The 17,913-nt window shown below is 38.2% G+C and overlaps 1 protein-coding gene across 1 annotated transcript in view; it reads left to right on the top strand.

Annotated features, from left to right (window-relative positions):
• lrp1bb (low density lipoprotein receptor-related protein 1Bb) overlaps nt 1-17,913 on the top strand; it is a 205,316-nt gene that overhangs the window by 57,462 nt on the left and 129,941 nt on the right. The window contains exon 2 of the mRNA XM_030785828.1: nt 14,714-14,851. Within this exon, the coding sequence (XP_030641688.1) occupies nt 14,714-14,851 (138 nt within the window). The remainder of the gene's footprint in view (nt 1-14,713; nt 14,852-17,913) is intronic.

Genomic DNA, 17,913 nt, shown 5'->3' on the forward strand with positions numbered 1-17,913 from the left:
GGTTTAGCTTAGTCTTCACAATCGTAGTTTTCACGACTATTCTTGGTTTGGTGTCGTTGTGCATAGTCAGTCTTTTTTTTTTTTTTTTTTTTTAATAATTCCAACATTTAGCGAGAAAATGTCATGCCACAATGGTATTTTCATAACTGTATATCAAAAAAGGTAAACATGCCATTTTGAGACCCACTTTGATCAAACTAATGTGGGAAAAAAGAAAAAGAAAATCATTCAGAGTTTGTGATTTGGAATGAGTGACAAGAGAGTGGCCATCATCATATATCCTGTAATTGCTTTCTGATTGATGTTCACCTGCTATTGAATTGAATCAAAGAAGATTACCAGCTGAGTTTTTCCAGCCACGTTCACTACAAAGAAACCGAATCAATTGAGGAACATCCCAATCCTCTAACAATTCACCAGATCTCCTCTCTCCCAGAGACCTAATCTTAGCCATAGTGGGGAGAAATGAAATCCTGACGCCCACAAGACACTACAGATTGTGAACTGTCTTAGCAGCTCTCAAATGATTTGTGAGGTTTTTCTACATCATCCAATACAATCTTTTGGAATACATTGTTCTTTTTACTGTTTGTCTGCACATTATTTTGAAGTGATTATCTGAGTAATGAAATACTTTAACCGCTTATAACTCAAAATTCCATCACACAGATCTGTAATATTTCCGTAGGCACATTACATACCACATGTTTCTATCAGATTTCTTTCTTTTTTTTTTTTTTTAAAGATACAAATTACGTGACAATGATGCATGATTCCCAATGAATATACATGCTTTGAAAAAGTATCATCATATGTTATTAGACCTTTGAATATATCTGAATGAATATATCTAAAAAATTTTGTTAGGTAGTAGTGCTACAGTTCTGCCAACTGGAAATCAACATGTTTTAATAGGACATATTATATTGTTTAATATAACGGATGACATAGTGTATAACCACTGCTGTAATTCAACTTTGCAGAAATAATCACTGTCCTGCTATAGTCTAGAATTATAAATCTAATCTTGAACAGTAATGGTATGCTTTCTTGGGAGTGCCTACAGGCTGAGTTTTGGACCATCTCCACAAAAGTAAAACAGTTTAAATACGTATTTTAATAATCTTTTAACCATAAAATGTTACAATATATTGTGTTTTTAGAGACATGTTGTCAAGTTGTTGTTGGATAAATGACATAAGATTTGCACATATGAACCGTGATAAACAGGTTGCTCAACTCCAACAGTTCAGAGTGTGAACGCAACAATTGATTCGGTGTTAATTGTTATAACTTGTTTCAGCCATTGCTGTGAACATTTTGTTTCGTTCTTGAAACCGCAAAGAGCCATTTTAACACTGTTGAGTTGTTCACTAAGTTTAATGAGATTGTGGGTCAATGCATGGCTTGGCATGGAACCACAGTATCTAGAAAGAGTACACTGAGTAAAATCAGAGGGAAATGCAGATAAAACAGTTTGACCTTTTCAAGGCGATCCCCCAATGGCAAATTTGCTCTAGGGCAATAGGGAGGAGAGCAGTGGTGTGTAGAATCATCACCTTCCATCCAGTTACTACTAACCCAACCCAACTTATAGATCTCACAAGACAGTGAGATTTGTCAGTGTATTTGTCTTTGTGTGTGTGTGTGTGTGTGTGTGCAGTTTTATGTAGATGCATTCTGAGATAAATGCATTTAATGAATGTTTTATTCAAGAGTACAGTTATTTGGGCCCCACAGAAAGCAAGAGTATCTTTTTAGTTTAAAAGAAAGTGTGGACGCAAAGTGGAGTCAAATCTTCCCTTGTGAGATGTGTCTCTGTTCTGAGTGATCGCTGAACACCTCTGACAGCTCCTGGCAAAAAGTTGTCAACTACTGTCAGATTTCTGCTTTTCTTTTTAAGAACAGTGGAGCAAAGCCTTCACTATTAACCAATTTTATAATGTCTCTGTGAAATAGGAGGTAATGGATTTGGAGACCAAAAAAAAAGTAATATAAATAAATACCTCTGTACTTAGGAGACAAGGTTACTGTCAGGATAGTTAAGAATGTTCTGCATTTTGTATGTAACAACAACAACAACAACAACAACGGTAATAGCTATTTATGATTTACTTTCAATTTTCTTAATTTCTATCATCATCATCTGTCATGTAATAACATACAATAACATGCATTTCATGTTACATGCAAAATAAGTACCAGTTCATCACTGCTGTTTATCATGTTTTTTTCCTCCCTGATATATATATATATATATATATATATATATATCAAATCAATCACAGTTTTTTCATATTTCATTCCATCTCTCATGAATCATTCCTCATCCTCTCTTTGTCCACTAGAGCCCATTCTGTGTGATGTTGGGGAGTTTCTGTGCAAAGATGAGCTGACCTGTGTATCTGAGCATTGGCTTTGTGATGGAGAACCAGACTGTCCAGATGGCTCTGATGAAGCACTGGACAGATGTAAGTAACTCACCTGCAACCAACATTGCAAATCATTACTCACATGCCTCAACATTGCCTGATCAAATGCAGTCATGTCCATTTTGCCACTGGATACATGTACCAGGTCAGTTTCTCTCCTGGCAGTTGTTCCTATTGCATTTAACATGCTTTAAAAAAAAAAATAAAGGATCTAATGACATTAGCTTAGGGAACTTGTACTAGGCTGAGCATTTTACGAACACGAAGTCCTCAGCAGTGTTTTTACAGTCCCTGCACAAAAATATTCATCTGTTTTGCTCAGTGAGAATATACCCACTTGCATTGGTACGGAGACCTTTTCATGAAGACTAATTTATTCCATACTCCTGGCACAGTGGGCCACGTTTTCTCTCCTCTGGTATTCCATTATCATTTAGATTAATCATGTTGGCTCCATTTTATTTACAGTGCTTCTGGATAGAAGCCATGCATATTTATCATGGGGATTTTGAGTAGCTCATTATAATGGCTTATGTATTGATAGGAAATGGAATTAGATCAGCTTTTCAACACACAGAAAGTGCAAAGGACTTTAATTTCCTTGTTTATACCGTGACTCTGACTTCCCCCACCTGAGCAGATTAGCTATAATATCACTTTATTATTCAGGGCAATTAATGCTCAGTTTCTAAACTGTACATGCCGATCATGTTTTAAAAGAACTGGCTAATGTGTGAAATTTTTCATGAAATGTTGGGGGAAAAAAAATAAATAAATATATATATATATATATATATATATATATATATATAAAATTTGTTGTTGTTACATTATCTTAACAACATACTCAATCTTTTGTTTTTATTTGGAGAAAAACTGATACATGATGATATTATAATATTGCAGTTCTAGACAGTTATTTTGAACTTTGCTGACTGCAAAGTAAGGAGGGGATGAATTAATATTGTGTAAAATGATTTATTCTTTTATGCATACTTTTGCCTTGTATTACTCTAAAGGAATGTGCATAATATTTATAGAATGTTCCAGTCAGCCATCATACATAGTTAGATATAACTTTTATGAAAAAAGAAAAAAAGATTATTAAATTTTGTACTTTTTGCATTTTATAAGGGGAAGGTGTGAGTGTGTGTATGTGTGTGTGTGTGTGTGTGTGTGTGTGAGTTTGAGGCAACTGCTCAAATGTGCTGTCGTGAAGTCATTGCTGTCACTTATATTGTGGTTATTGTTTTGGTTGTATTTTGTCAACACACACATTTCAGTGATGTGTCCAAACTCAGCCCCACAGAGAAAATATAATCACCAGAATCACGTGGTCCTCTGAGAAGGGCAACTGCTTTCATTTGCCACAGGGCAACAGGGGTACAGGTTAAGCATTGTGTCTGTCCTTCCCCAGAAGCCACCCAGATGAATGGGGTTAGCAGTGGTGTTGTGAAACAGCCTATTTTCCTATACTGGGGAAAAAGCTAGTGCACTGACAATCCTGGATTTCTCTAAGAATAGCACTCTCATCCAGAATGAGAAGGGATGTATACAGCAGGAAAAGGTTTGCTTATTCATGGCTGTGCTGCTTAACCCTTTGTCAAGCGCAGAATATAGTGAAGCAAGCTAATACATGAAATGTGTCTTTCTCTTTTCTTTTTACCTCATCACTGTTTGTTTATGGGAGGCTCTCTCTTTCTCTCTCTCTCTCTGTGACCTCTGTATATTGTGTCCAGTTGAAATGACAACATGATAGTCAATGCTGGATGTCTGTGGCATTTGGAGTTTTAGGACTAGGCATGACTTTCTTGATGAACTTGTGATCAGTTATCTGTAATGGGTTAGCAGGCATCCTCAGTCTGTTTTGATTACTGTAATTTCAACAGAAAATTTCAACAGAACCCATCAACCTGTCAGCAGTGTAGTTCAGTTTCACATACAACAACTCCTGACTTTGAAACCCAGTTTATCTGTCTAATCTTGAAATTCAATATGTGTGTGTGTGTGTTGTGTGTGTGTGTTTGTATTTGAGTGTTTATTCATTTGGTTTGTTCTGTTGCTCTGCTGTGACAAGGAATGTCTTTTGCAAAGTACACCTTTAAAAGATGTGATATTTTCAGGAGTGTTTCCCTTAGAGTATTAACATTTAGCATTTCATATGACAGTTGCAAATTGAGGTCTTCTTGAACAGATATTGCATTTTTATTTTATTCTGATATGATATTAACCCAGATTTCCAAAGAGACACTCATTATCGGACACCCACAGAGAACAGCAGAGAAAGATAAAAATGATCTTTTTCAACTATGAACATGTTCTAAGTTGTAATTGTTCGGCCTTACAGTATGTACGTGTATAGCTTCCTCTTTCATAAGAGGATATCGTATTACATCTTTATAGCATCTGATATTGGATCTTAAAAAATTAATTCCCTCTTTAGTAATTCCATACCTGCATGCTTGAATATATAAAGTCACTTCGTTAAATAGTCAACAGGTCTTCATACCTCAACCATCTGCACCGCACCAGACATTTTATTACTGTGCATATCACATTTCGTTTACCGAGCAAACCCAGGAAAAAGAAAAAAGAAAAAGAAAAAAAAAAAAACATTCCAGTATACACAAAAAAAGTAAGATTATGCTTTTCCTGTGTGAGCTCTGCCACATCTAATCTAGACACATACAGAGAGAGAGAGAGAGTAAAGGCTGTCTGCCTTGCCAGTGTTTGGTCTGTTTGTTTATCTGCTCCCTCATAGCAGATGGCACCAGCCTCGGGAACTGCGTGAGCCCAGATCTAGCTTCACACAGTCTCCCTCTAAATTAAAAGGATCATTTCCAAAGCCCTCTGCTTATGTCTCAACCCCCTCTAGAACCACAAGTTATGAGCTAACACTGAAGTCTTTATAGCAGGATGTGCACCAAAGGTTAAAACACCTAGGGCCACAGGGAACTCAACAACTATGGGGGTTATTTGTGTACTTTTAAAATGAAATGCATCCGTAATGCTATGTCTGGAGGACCTCAATAAACCCTATAAACTACTGACTTTTTTTCAAGTGAGCAACTGCCAATAGCTAGTGAACAGTAGAAAACAGTGAAACAATGGCAAAGTTGGCACTGTGGCTGCTGATCATGATTGTACTTTTAATAGAATGGGATTTCACTGCCAGAAAGACTACAAACATTTCGCTCAAAGACGTACAGACTACAATACTTAAGCTGCAAGCTTCAGCGCAAATCAAACTGAAATGGCTGAAACGACATAATTGGTAGGCATGTAAAAGTCACCCGTGAAAGACACCTGACAAACAAATTGTCATGTGCATTTCCTCATGAAAAGTCATAGGAGTTCAGAGAGTGTTAGTATTTTTTTTTTTTTCCCCACAGACAGTTTGTTATAAGCTTTGAAAGGAGCAGGTGAGGTAAATATTGTACAATGCAAAATGGCCGTCCTTCAGTTCAATAACAAGATGCCATGCTACATTACCTCCCAAACCACCTTCCTGCAGGTGCCAATTCCCCTGGGGAACAGACACATTTACAATCCATTTATTTTAATATGAGTGGGTTAGAAAAAGAGCGCACCAAAGTGGAGTGCATATAAAACTTTGAGCGCTACATCTTAAGGGGCTAGGATCAGACTCTAAGTCAGGTTCTCTATGACTGAGTTTCATAATTATGAGAAAAAGCACGTCTGAATGAAAGAATTTTAATCTTAAAGTTTCACGTTGGCACAGTTTTAGGCACCAATTTTTTTTTTTGAGTTTTTCAAATGCTGCAATGTCAGATAAATTTATTCTTGCACATCTACAATCATCTCATATACCCTTAGAGTGAATAGCTTGCCAGTCAAAAGCTTGACTCTTACAAGACAAAATGTCATCGTTACATCTGGCCTCGGCCAGTTTTGGTTATCATTACTACTGACCCACGCTCGTTTTTTCTCTCTCTCTCATATATATATATATATATATATATATATATATATATATATATATATATATATATATATATTTTTTTTTTTTTTTTTAGAAAGACTTGACCTGGCCCCAGAGGATCAAATATGATCTGACTTCATGTTTTATATGAAAAAGATAAGTCTTCATATGATACGTCATCAGCTATTTTTAATTGGCACCAAAAGTTGAATATTTCATTGGTTTCAGATACGTTGTCACTAAATCTTCTACAAATGCACCTCCAGCGCCTCCGGTGCAAGACTCGCTGTAGATTTGTTTTACTTTGACTTTTCTTTTTTCTTTTTTCTTTTCCTCGTTACTTGACATGGATCATCATAAAGTGTAGCTCTTCTTGTTTGACTCCCTATCTCAAAGGTGATACCCCACCCCATCCCCACCGCCGCCCCCAGACGTTTTGTAAGGGACTAAATCACCAGCCTGTCACCCGAAGCCTTCTGAAAAGAGCATATTTCAAAACCTGACAGGCTTCCTGTCATGGTACCATTGGGTGACATCAAACTACTAAAGCCTACATTAGCCCCCTACTGCTTTTGCAGAGCGGTATATGTGGGTACACAACAAGAGTTCACAAAGAACTGTGAGTCAGAGAAACACACAAACAGCTGACAGTCACACAGGAGAAAGTCTGCTGGAGAATGTCAATAAATAGGAATAAAAGTCATAAACAATTCATCAAGAGGGGCTCCCAGTAAAATTGTATATGCGCCATTTTTTTTTTCTTTTCGTATTTTTAAATGGATAAATTAACATCCTACCCGTTTACCCCCAATGCCTGGCAAGGTTCTACTGATTTATTTTTTCTCTCCAACTTTCTCTCCTAAGCTTTGACATAATTTACATACCCTTTTATTATTTTAATAGATCAGTAGAACTCTTGCAGCTTGATGATTAAACATCACTGTTCTGATTCAGCAAGGATGTTTTTGATTATTTATATTTCGTCAGTGGTAGCAAACAGGTAGCATGTCATAACTGTGTGCGAAATAATTGCTTGCTCGCTTGAGCAATCATACATTTTGACAAGCTGTTGCAAAAATGTCTAATTAGTGTGTACCTTTTTGAGATGGAAATTTTAGACCCATTCATCAGAGTACCAAGTACTTGAAGTCTTTTTTATTTTATTTTTTTTGGGGGGGGGGGGGGGGGGGGGGTGCTTAGCCATGTTCATGACAGCCAAAACTGTAGCTCTTGACAAAGGGAAGATAGTCTACTTTGTTCATTCTCAAGAGCCACTTTGACAAAATCTTGTCTAACGTTTAAATTCTGACAAATTTTAATCAGTCAGGAATAGCAAAGTGGACTCAGTCACAAATAAACCCACTGCATTTTCAAAAACTATTCTTCGACAAAGTAATTATAAACAATGGCTGATTCACTTCTCAGGTACTACTTTCATTCATTAAAACACAGTGGAGTAGTTTGTGTTGCTGTACCTTAAGGGCAGGTCATTCTGAACAACTTAGCAAACCAAAAGATTACTCCAATTTCCCTAGAGGTACCAGGATTCTGTAAAAAACAAAAAAACAAACAAAAAAAAAAAGAAATGGGTTGTCTGTGCTTTGAATAGTCAGACAATCAGCCAAACAGTGCTTAATGATCAGCTCACATGTGTCTGCTCTAGTCTTCCTCTCAAAGTGGAGCAGGAGGTACACTTTTCTAAAAATTTAATTGAGTTGGGCAAAAGCCAAGGGTTACTCTGCTCAGCAGTACATTTATTCTCAGAGTAATGGACTGGCAGACATGAAAACAATGCAGTAAAATATGTCCTTTGCAAATAATTGTTTGCAGAGAAGTTGTCTTTTTGGCTCTCTCGCTTAAGAAAAACCATGATGAATTATTGATAGACATCAGTGTGGGAAAGGTCCCAAAGGAATAAAGACATATTCACAATTTATCCATGATGGAGGACATCAAAAATTTAAATTCAAATTTTATTTGCCTCACTACCAGCATGCATACAAGTGCACATGAGTGCATCATAAGAGTGTGATTTCACTGGTGCACTGTTTAAAAATGCATCAGAATGTGACTGTGCCGTAGACCACTGACTGATGTATAGCCAGGTTATTGAATCGTGAGTGGTTTGGAATTTGATATATTAACAGTATGTGAGTCGGAAGGTGCACACAGTCTGAGGAAATGATGGCTCAATTCCATTGCTGGATATTTTAATCTCTTCACCAGTGACAAATGAGTTTAATTAAATGCGTCAGATGATTTACTGGTAACACTGGTTCAGTATGTAGTAAAGAACAATGGATATGTGTTTTTTCATATGAGTTGGCGTCATAGTTCTTTAAACATTGTATTGGAGGGCTCCGGGTTCTAAGCAAGGCAGGAAAGTCACTGTTTTCTGTGAGAGAAACTTGGCCTTTATAGCAAATACCTGCAAGAAACAGAAATGTGGCTCTCTCCGGTCATTCCAGGGTATGGTCTGAAGCCCATGCCTGTGCTAGTGTTTAGCACATCGTAACCACAGCCTATAAGAATTCATCAACCTTGACTGGGCAATCAGGCGTGTGTCTGAGTCAACTCTGTCCGTTAACTTTATTAGTCTCATGTTTTTAAAAACTCTGTTAAAAGTAACTGTTATTACTGCAATCCACGCACTAGTTAAGTACCAGGTAGGTATCAGCTGCAATGCTGAAACAGTTGCATTGTCCTGTCTGGCTTGCTAGGCTTGCAGCTAATCTCTCTGACATTTGCAGATGAACCCACACGGACAACACAACAAATACCTCAGTCCAAGGGCCTGCCATTATCGAAGGAATGCAAACAGACAAGCTAGTTCCCCATGAGGAGAATAAATATATATTTTTCTCTCTGTTTTACTTATCCTTTTGGGATGGTTAGGAGACACGTAATGTTGGCACACCTACGCTGTCTTGTTGGCAGTGGGACTTTTGCCACAAGCATCAACAAGAATCCAATTGCTTAAAGAGTACAGCCGTAGTGAGATGTGACGTGAGGAATTCAAGTGACATGTTAAGGGATAAACACAGGAGTGTTAGAGCTTCAGGAAGACCCTGGAGCGCTGCACAGACACCTGACGCTACAGGGTGAAGCTGGAGTGGAACATATGCAGAGTTGGACAAAAACTGACGTGACTACACTAACTTGTACTCAGACTCAACTTTTTTTTTTTTTTCTTTTTTTTTTTTCTTACTAAGCTGCGGTCTTTCATGTGTGTTGTGAAACGGTTTTTGACTTTTTGTGTGAAATGTTTTTGTGACTTTTTCCAGAGTTTGTTTGTACTCTGGGTTTTCTCATGTGTCTGCGTGCTCCCTAATGCCTTTAGTCCTGCTGTTCAAGTTTAAAATTCAGTGACATATGTGTACTGCAAAACAACCCATAGCCAACAGCAAGCTCAAAAAGTGAACTGCAAGGATGAGGCCAGTAGGCAAAGATCATACCTTCAACCATTCTATGACTAATGATCTAGCCAAATAATCTCTTAAGTCATAAGGGGTTCATGAGGAGACTTTCCTTGCTTTTTTGTTGCCCCCCCCCCCCCCCCCCCCCCCCACCTCCCCTTCTCCCCCTTTCCAATGTGGTGAATGATTTGTTTAGACTTGTCAGACTCCTGTATCCGATACACCAGAGTGAGAGCCTTGAAGCCTAAACTGTTTCTCTGCTGCTGATGAGCAGATTATTAGCTACTTTCATGTTGTTGTGTTGTAATGAAGGTGATAGTGAAGAAAAAATGCACTCATTGTATCCTCGCAACCTCATACATATGAGAGTGGGTCTGAAAGGTACCTTACTGAAGTGGTTACATATTGCCTCAACAGCTTGCTCCTTTATTCAGAGTCAGCTGGCGAAAGTTACCGAGCCAGTCTGTGTTGAATGTCGGAAAAGAAAAGAAAAGAAAAGAAAAGAAGAGAAAAGAAAAAGTTTGTGTATCTTTGTAGATTTGCAGTGTGTGCATGTGCGTGTGTGTGTGTGTGTGTGTGTGTGTGTGTGCGTGTGTGGGCATGGACTTATGTCCCTCCGTATTTAATTTACCCTCAGTGTGTGGATGTTCATCTAGTAGTTAAACCAAAGGTCCATTTTTGCTGTCTTTAGATGGTTAGCTTTTTTTTTCTGCTTTTGTTTTTAGCAAGGCAGCGCAACTGAGCACAACAAAGTTTAATGTTACTAAAGATGTATGAGAGCAAGGTTCTCCTATTCCCGTAGTCATTCAGTCAACAAATGCTGAACAGTAACAGCTCCAAGACTGAATGCATTCGTGAGCTGCATTTTCTTTTGCATTTACATGCATCGCACAGAAGAAAAATAGTTCGAAAGATAAAGAAAGGCGACTATTAGTCATGGCTATTTATGTTTTCAGCATATTGTTCTGAATACAAAAATAGAGGGAACAGAAGTGGCCTACTGATGTGTAAATATTTGATCACCCACTTGGCCTCATTGCCACACATGCAGTTATGTCACGCTGCTATGAAATATCCCAGTGAAGAATGGTGCAGTGTGCTCCCTGCTGTATGATCCTTGGTTATATTTCTTCAACTACTCATTATTTCACATAGTGGTGTATAGCCCTGATTAAAACGGTAATCATAATGAACACAGAAGCTAAATTTCATCCAGAGGGCTTTCAGTGCACATTAAATAGAGGGATTATCCTTTCCCAGTGGATTGCTTCCCATTTTCACAGAGCAAAAGTGAGTAAATATCACTATAGGTTTTTTTTTCTTTTTACATTTAAAATAACGTGGGAATGAAAGAGAGATGGAAGATTTACTTTGGCAGTCAACTTGCCTGAAAATGAAATGACATTGCGGCTTTTCTTCTAAGTTAATGAAAAGGACAGAAAATTCTCCTCAGCTTCGGAAGGCCTGTTTGGTATGGAGCAAAGAATACAGGGCCTCATCTGCATTCTCATTGTTCTCTGAACAAAAAAAAGTGTTTGATTTCCTGAGACTCTCATGTGAGGAGTCTCATTTCTCCCGGTGTCTAATTGAGGAAAGTATTAGCATTTCTTCTCGAAGGCCATGGTATACCAGGGCATGATAATCACGACAGAAAAAAAAAAAAAAAAGGTTGGCCTTCTAGGTCGGAAAAAATACAGTAAAGAATAAAGTGCTCACTTTTGGAGAGTTCAGGCTTTTTTATAACACCTCTTTCTTAAACTGTGAATTTTGAGTTTTTGGAGCTATGCTCCTGCAGCAATGCTGACCTTACCCTTTTATGGCTTTCAAAGACTGAACAGCTGAATGGTTTTCAATGGCCACTTGTGGTTTATTCTGTCCTGAACACATTGCCTCAATGGTTTTGCCTAGTGTTCTCTCTTACCTTTGTCAGTTTAAGAGTTCAATGTGAGTACAAAATGCGAATATATGTTCAAAACGGCACTGGTCCACGATCACGGGCACATTGCTGAACAGAGATTTCTCACCTCTATATTCAGTCAATTTAAATCTGTTTAGCTAGTTCTATGATTGTTACAACTGGTCCTGAATGCTGAGTTCTGTTCCCTGTTTGCAATCATGCTTTTAAAGCCGTCATGCAATGGGTTTTAAGCTGTCATGTTACAATAAGAAAAAAAGAAGATTTTTTAATAGCAGTAATAACACAGATGCTGTTTATGTGCCGTCATAGGTCAGTGAGCTATTGGAACATGTTTTGATGGTTTTATTGCTATAATATGTCAGTCTTATGATAGGAAGTTCATCAGAATGCCTGTGTTTAAGTCTTGCCCTTTTGAATTATTTTATAAGCACTTAATTCCTTATACATTTATCACTCTGTGAAAATAAGCACAGTTGGATGTAAGCATGAAGAGATGAGGAATGATTTCCCATTATCCCTCAACTACACCCACACCATCTGTGTTATCCTGCGTGGAACATCGCAGACTACTGAATATTCATCTCTCCCTCTCATCTGATTAGATTAGGCCTCAATCACTTGTAGGGGTGTAAATGATTCAGAAGTTCACAATGCAGTTTTATTAGGATAATCACAGATTGTCAGAGCCCCATACTCAGCAGTGTTAACTACGCAATGTATGCAGCAAGCCAGGGCATATTCAACTGTTTCGGTGCAAGGCTTGTTCATGAATAATGGAAAATTGCCAAGTGGGTACATCATTAGAGAAATGTTTGCTTGTGTATCTATACAATTCCTAATTGAAAATTAGCGTGGCTATTAATCCCCACATTTGGGTACAAAAGCTTCCTGAGACACTTTGTTAAATCCAGTGTGTACTCGCTGCTTCTTTGGGTAGAACTGGCTGTCGTTTGAAACAAACAGTTTTAACTGAAAAGCTTGCACTTTACCCTTTCCGCACAGCTCCTTGAAATATGAGCTTCTGGAATTTGGGGTGACTTACATTTGGCTCTTTGCAATATGGTATAATGTTCAGTTGAAAAAAAAAAAAAATCAAACGTATTGGTATAACAATAAGAATACTAGGGGGAAGAGAGGCAAAACGTTATTGTGAGAGTATTGGAGTATCATTATTGTTTCAAATCAAATGTTTACATTGCCCAACAAATCATGTATTTAAGTGTGTTAGCTATGATAATCTCTCATCCAGTGTCCACCTTAATTGTAGCATTATTTTGCCTCATGAAGTAGAGATGAAAAGCTCTGAATAACTTAATGCCTTTTGAGGCTCTGGTCTCCTGCGTGGCATAAAAGCTCAGAGAGAGAGGGTAGAAGCTCTGGAGATTTGTAAGAGGTCCGGTCACGTGGACCATAAATCTCATGCTAAGTGGCTGTGTTGCAGTTATGGTAATTGATACCAATGTAGTTAAGGTGCAATGTGACACATTCAGAGTGTGCGAGATGGAAGTCGATGTTTCACTCCGACATGTTTTATGTGATCTTGCGCCTGCTGCCTGGTAGATGAGGGTCACCTATGTGGCTTATGAATCTTTAAACAGCTGCTGTGTGCACTTCTCTCTCACTCTCTCTGTCTCTCTCTCTGTCTCTCTCTCTCTCTCTCTCTCTCTCTCTTTCTCTCTCTCTCTCTGCCTCTCCCTTCCCGTGTCTCTGTGCAATCCAGCAGTGTGGCCGTGTAGAATGACACAGAGCATCTGTTGCATGTGAAGTGTAATGCCACGGAGTGTAAACAAATTTGCATATTCAGCCTCAGTTGGTATTTTATTTTATTTTACTTAGTTGCTTGCTTGTGTGTTTGTGCTGCTTAGTGATGACATTTAAGTTGGTCTTTTTTAAACAGGAGCCATTAACTATTTGGACACTATTATTTACTGAAAACATTATTTTTGGCCCTTATGCTTCATTATTAGTTATTATTATACCGTTTAATCAATTTTATCCATTTTCTGTCAAGCATTACTCTGTCAAATTTAATAGGTTTGTTTTTAATCTTCGCTGTCTGTACTTTTCTCTGGGCAAATAGCTGTTATCTTAAAACCTTTTCTGTGTATTGCAGTAAAATGCTTAAAATGACTGTGACATTTTCTACTTTTCCAAATCTGAAGTGGTGCGGAGAAAATCTATTATGTGTTTCTCCGTGCTAAATGGGGTTGGTCGTCACGAGTGCATTTTGGAGCGTAGTTCAACACATACTGTCAGCAGCAGGACCAGTATCTGCCCTTTCTTTCCTATGCATTCTTTCATTAGCATCTAACACTGCGCTTTTTCCAAATTTTAACGTTGTCCACCAAGATTCCTCACAGCATTTTAGAAATGTCATGAAAAAAGGCAATGGCCCTTGTTCTCAGTTAAATCTACACTTCTGTGTGTAGGCCCAGATATGTGACTTTTATTCTTCAGGGAACAATTTTTACAGACAAAGTATTATAGTTGGGTTTGCATAATCAAAGCTTACCAACTACACAGATGCATTATTTATTATCTGTCTCTTGGCCGGCACACGTTTTGTTTACTGCAAACAAAATGAAGATATATTAGAGTAAGAGAGAAAACAGACACTTGGTAAATGAGAATCCTATGTCGATTACAACAGCTTTTCTTCAAAGAGAATGCAGGCAACTTATTTTTTTGAGATACTGCACTTTAATACCGCCATATTAAAGTTTCTTCAAGCTCACATAATGTTCTTTATAATCAGAAATAAGCAGCTACAATTCCACCTTGTTTTGTCCTCCAAATTGGTTTGAACCATTGTATTTGAAATGAATACATGTTTACACTGTTCATGTGAAAACTGTGTGAAATGAGTAACAATTGAATAAGGAAACAGATTGCCTGGAAGGTCATGCATTATGTAAACACAAAGACTAAGGAAGGAGTAGTGGTGTACCACTAGTGAACTTATCATGGCTTTTGATACTAAGACTGTCTGTCTTGTCTTCTGCAGGTCCTGTAGAGGTGATTGTCAGATGCCCTCTCAATCACATACAGTGCATTGGAACAAGAAAGTGCATTCATTTTAACCTACTTTGCAATGGCGCAAAAGACTGTGAGGATGGCTTTGATGAAGGAGTGCACTGTAGAGGTAAGCATGCACATTTTGCATCCATATGCCATATGTTTTTGTTTGGGCTTGATGAAAGCATAATCTGTAGCATATGCAAGCTTCATACAAAATGTCTCGCAATATTATTAGCGAATGATCAACATGTTTTGTCACAGTCTAACCAGTGGTCTTTTTTTTTTCTTTTACTTATTAATCATATCAATAAGTCTAGTCCGTTATGTGCAATATAGAAATCCAGACCTGGGATTGTTATGTTGCAGATTTGTGATATTTCAGTAAATAACAGTATAAAACTTGCCAGGCCAGAGCAGTCAAAACTGGAACAGGTGAAAGGCACAGCAGGTCAGGAGCAGCAGGTATAATGTCGTACACTGGCTACTGCTGCTTACAGTAATCTGAGCTGCAGTAACGAGCAGGTGGAACTCCCTGGCTCGCGTGATAGGACAATGCTTACTCTGCAGGTGGCACAAGGCAAATGCCCACCATCCACGTTTGCCTACCTCCGTCTCATCACCACTGTGACCTTTGTTGAACTGGAGGTGCCTGGCACCCGTACGCACTGAGCCAGGGCGTGAGCTGCAAGCCACCAGAGAGCCTGCCCTTTAATCAGCACTGGCTTTTTAAAGTTGAGGGCTGTTATGTCAGAGTGTCAATGGTATTTTTCTGTGTAAGCTCTAGATTACAAAAAAAAAAGTATGAAGGGTACATTTGAAATACTGCGAGGCCAAAAAAAAAGTGGGTCTTAAACAAAGCTGGAATTTGACGCAGAGAGCAATGTTAAATCTGTTTTAAATTCATGAAGGCATATTAAACATTTTATTCCATCTGATCCAAAAAAAAAAAAAAAAGATCAGTTTCAAAGATTAATTGCGCTATGATTGGACAGAGGAATAAGAAAGACTCTATTTAATACAATCAGACAAGGAAATGGGAAAGATGGGATGTAATTTGAGGAACACAGGGAGTTAGAGAAGCTGTGCTAGCACATAAACAGCTGGATGTATTGAGGCCCGGGGAGAAGTTTTGGGGCTAGCAGGAGGGGAGAGGAAGTGAGCGTTTCCGGCCTCTGGTGATATATCACAAGAAGTAATCCTGGGGTGTTTAGATGCATTAAGAGGCATTACCTCCATTGTACTCTGCCTTCATCTGTTTTGGTTTTAGGTAGAGCTAATTAAGCAATGATGGCTAAAGGCTATAAATCCTCCTTCAGCTTCTGCCTGCTTCTGAACCCACTACACTGAGTTACAGTGCTGCGGTGCCACTGTTGCCGTGGGCTAGTCCCTTTATGCAGTTTTGCACAAAACTTCCAGCCAGTCACAAGACTCTAATGAAGGGTAACATAGGTGTCTCAGTGGTACCTCATCTCCAAAGGAAATGAAAACAGGGTGTGGACAGTCGTGTTTGTGAAAGACTCTATTCATAAGCAGTGTTATGCTTGCATGCATGGACTACAAATAAGGAAAACAGAACATCTGGAGATACGCAGACTGAATGTGTTGGAGTGCCAGAGACGGTGTTTAGTTTAGTGACTCCACCATACGCTGATGTAATGGACAGTGTTGATGTAATTATATGTGGTAATGGAATGAGTAAATCTGGCAACCTACGAGTTTTTGGCTTGGGCATGTGGTACTTTCTTCATCTCAAACACCTGCACAGGACACGCACGGTCTCGGGGAGCTGAGAAGAATCCAGGTCGCTGCAGAGAAGTTTGGAGTGAGGCAGCCAGGTCTGGGCTGAAACTTTTCTCTCCATTTCTCATAATAAATATACATAATGGATCCCATGGGGACCTCTAAAAACAACAACAACAACTACAACAAAAATAAAAACCGCCCATATGGTGTCCCCAAAAAAAGGCCTTCTCCTTCACCTTCCCCAACATGTAGTGCTTTGTTTCCATCCAGTCCTCTCAGGGCACAGAGCATTGAGAACTTCATGAAACTATATCTGTAACTCATCAATCAGTCATTTGGTTTACTATTTGTGTATGCTTTTCATGTTGAACATTACTATATTGGTTTATGTATTTAGTATAATTAGATAGATTTAGACAGATAAAGCTTTCATTAATAAACACTAAACATATGATTATTGTCCACTGAAGGCAATAAGCTATTTAATGAGGATTGAGTATTGCATAAAAGGGCAGCATGTCAAATAGTGTGATTTATGGTCTTATTGTTGGGACTTATTACACAGTTAATTTTTCATTTACAGCATCATCATGATAAACTATACTTCTAATTAAAAATAGTAGTTGAGACATTTTTAACCTGTTTATTTAACAGTATTTAACCTTACATTGAACACTGTTAAATAATAAACAATTATTTGAATTTGAAACCACGCAGCATGTGATGCATACAGTTAATCTATGAAGTTTTGACAAGAAAATTAATCTCCATCAGCAAGATTGCCCCCAAAGACCCAGCTTAAATGTGAATACTTCAGTGCAGATTCTGAACACTGAACAATCCATGATGTATCTAACACATTTCAAATTTGATGCCTGTCTTTATTCATAGTTTTCTTTTTATGTATTTACACATAACCACCAAAATAAAGAAAACATTTTAGTAAATGAAGGAAACAAAGTGTATTGAAATCAGGCACTGATACAGGTTAATGAACATGATAGGTTAATGCAGCCATGATAATGCTCATATCTAAAATGCTGGCTTGACCCAGCTGCCCATTATTTTAGATAGATGAAGAGATCTCAGTGTGTTTGGTGGAGTGGTGATTGTTGAGCAACATGTAGTAGGAGCTTCTAATGACAAAGGCTACTCAGTCTGCCCACGTTTCATGAGAAGCATTGGCTAAGACATTGTTGAAATACTCTTCACCCATGATGTCCTTGCATTGATTGAGGAGGCAAGACAATACAGATCAGCAAGTCTGAATTCGTTGACTGCAAATATCAATACGGGCTGTAAACAGGCAGTTTAATCAAGAGCAATTCACCCAGAACTTCACAGAGAGAGATTCTATTATCCGGTCTCTGTGCTTAAACCCCTTAGTACATCCAAAAAAAAAAAAAAATGCTTTGGGTAAAGAACTGAGAGAGTGGACTCCTG

This window comes from Chanos chanos, chromosome 10, assembly GCF_902362185.1.
Source record: "Chanos chanos chromosome 10, fChaCha1.1, whole genome shotgun sequence".
Lineage (NCBI taxonomy): Eukaryota > Metazoa > Chordata > Actinopteri > Gonorynchiformes > Chanidae > Chanos > Chanos chanos.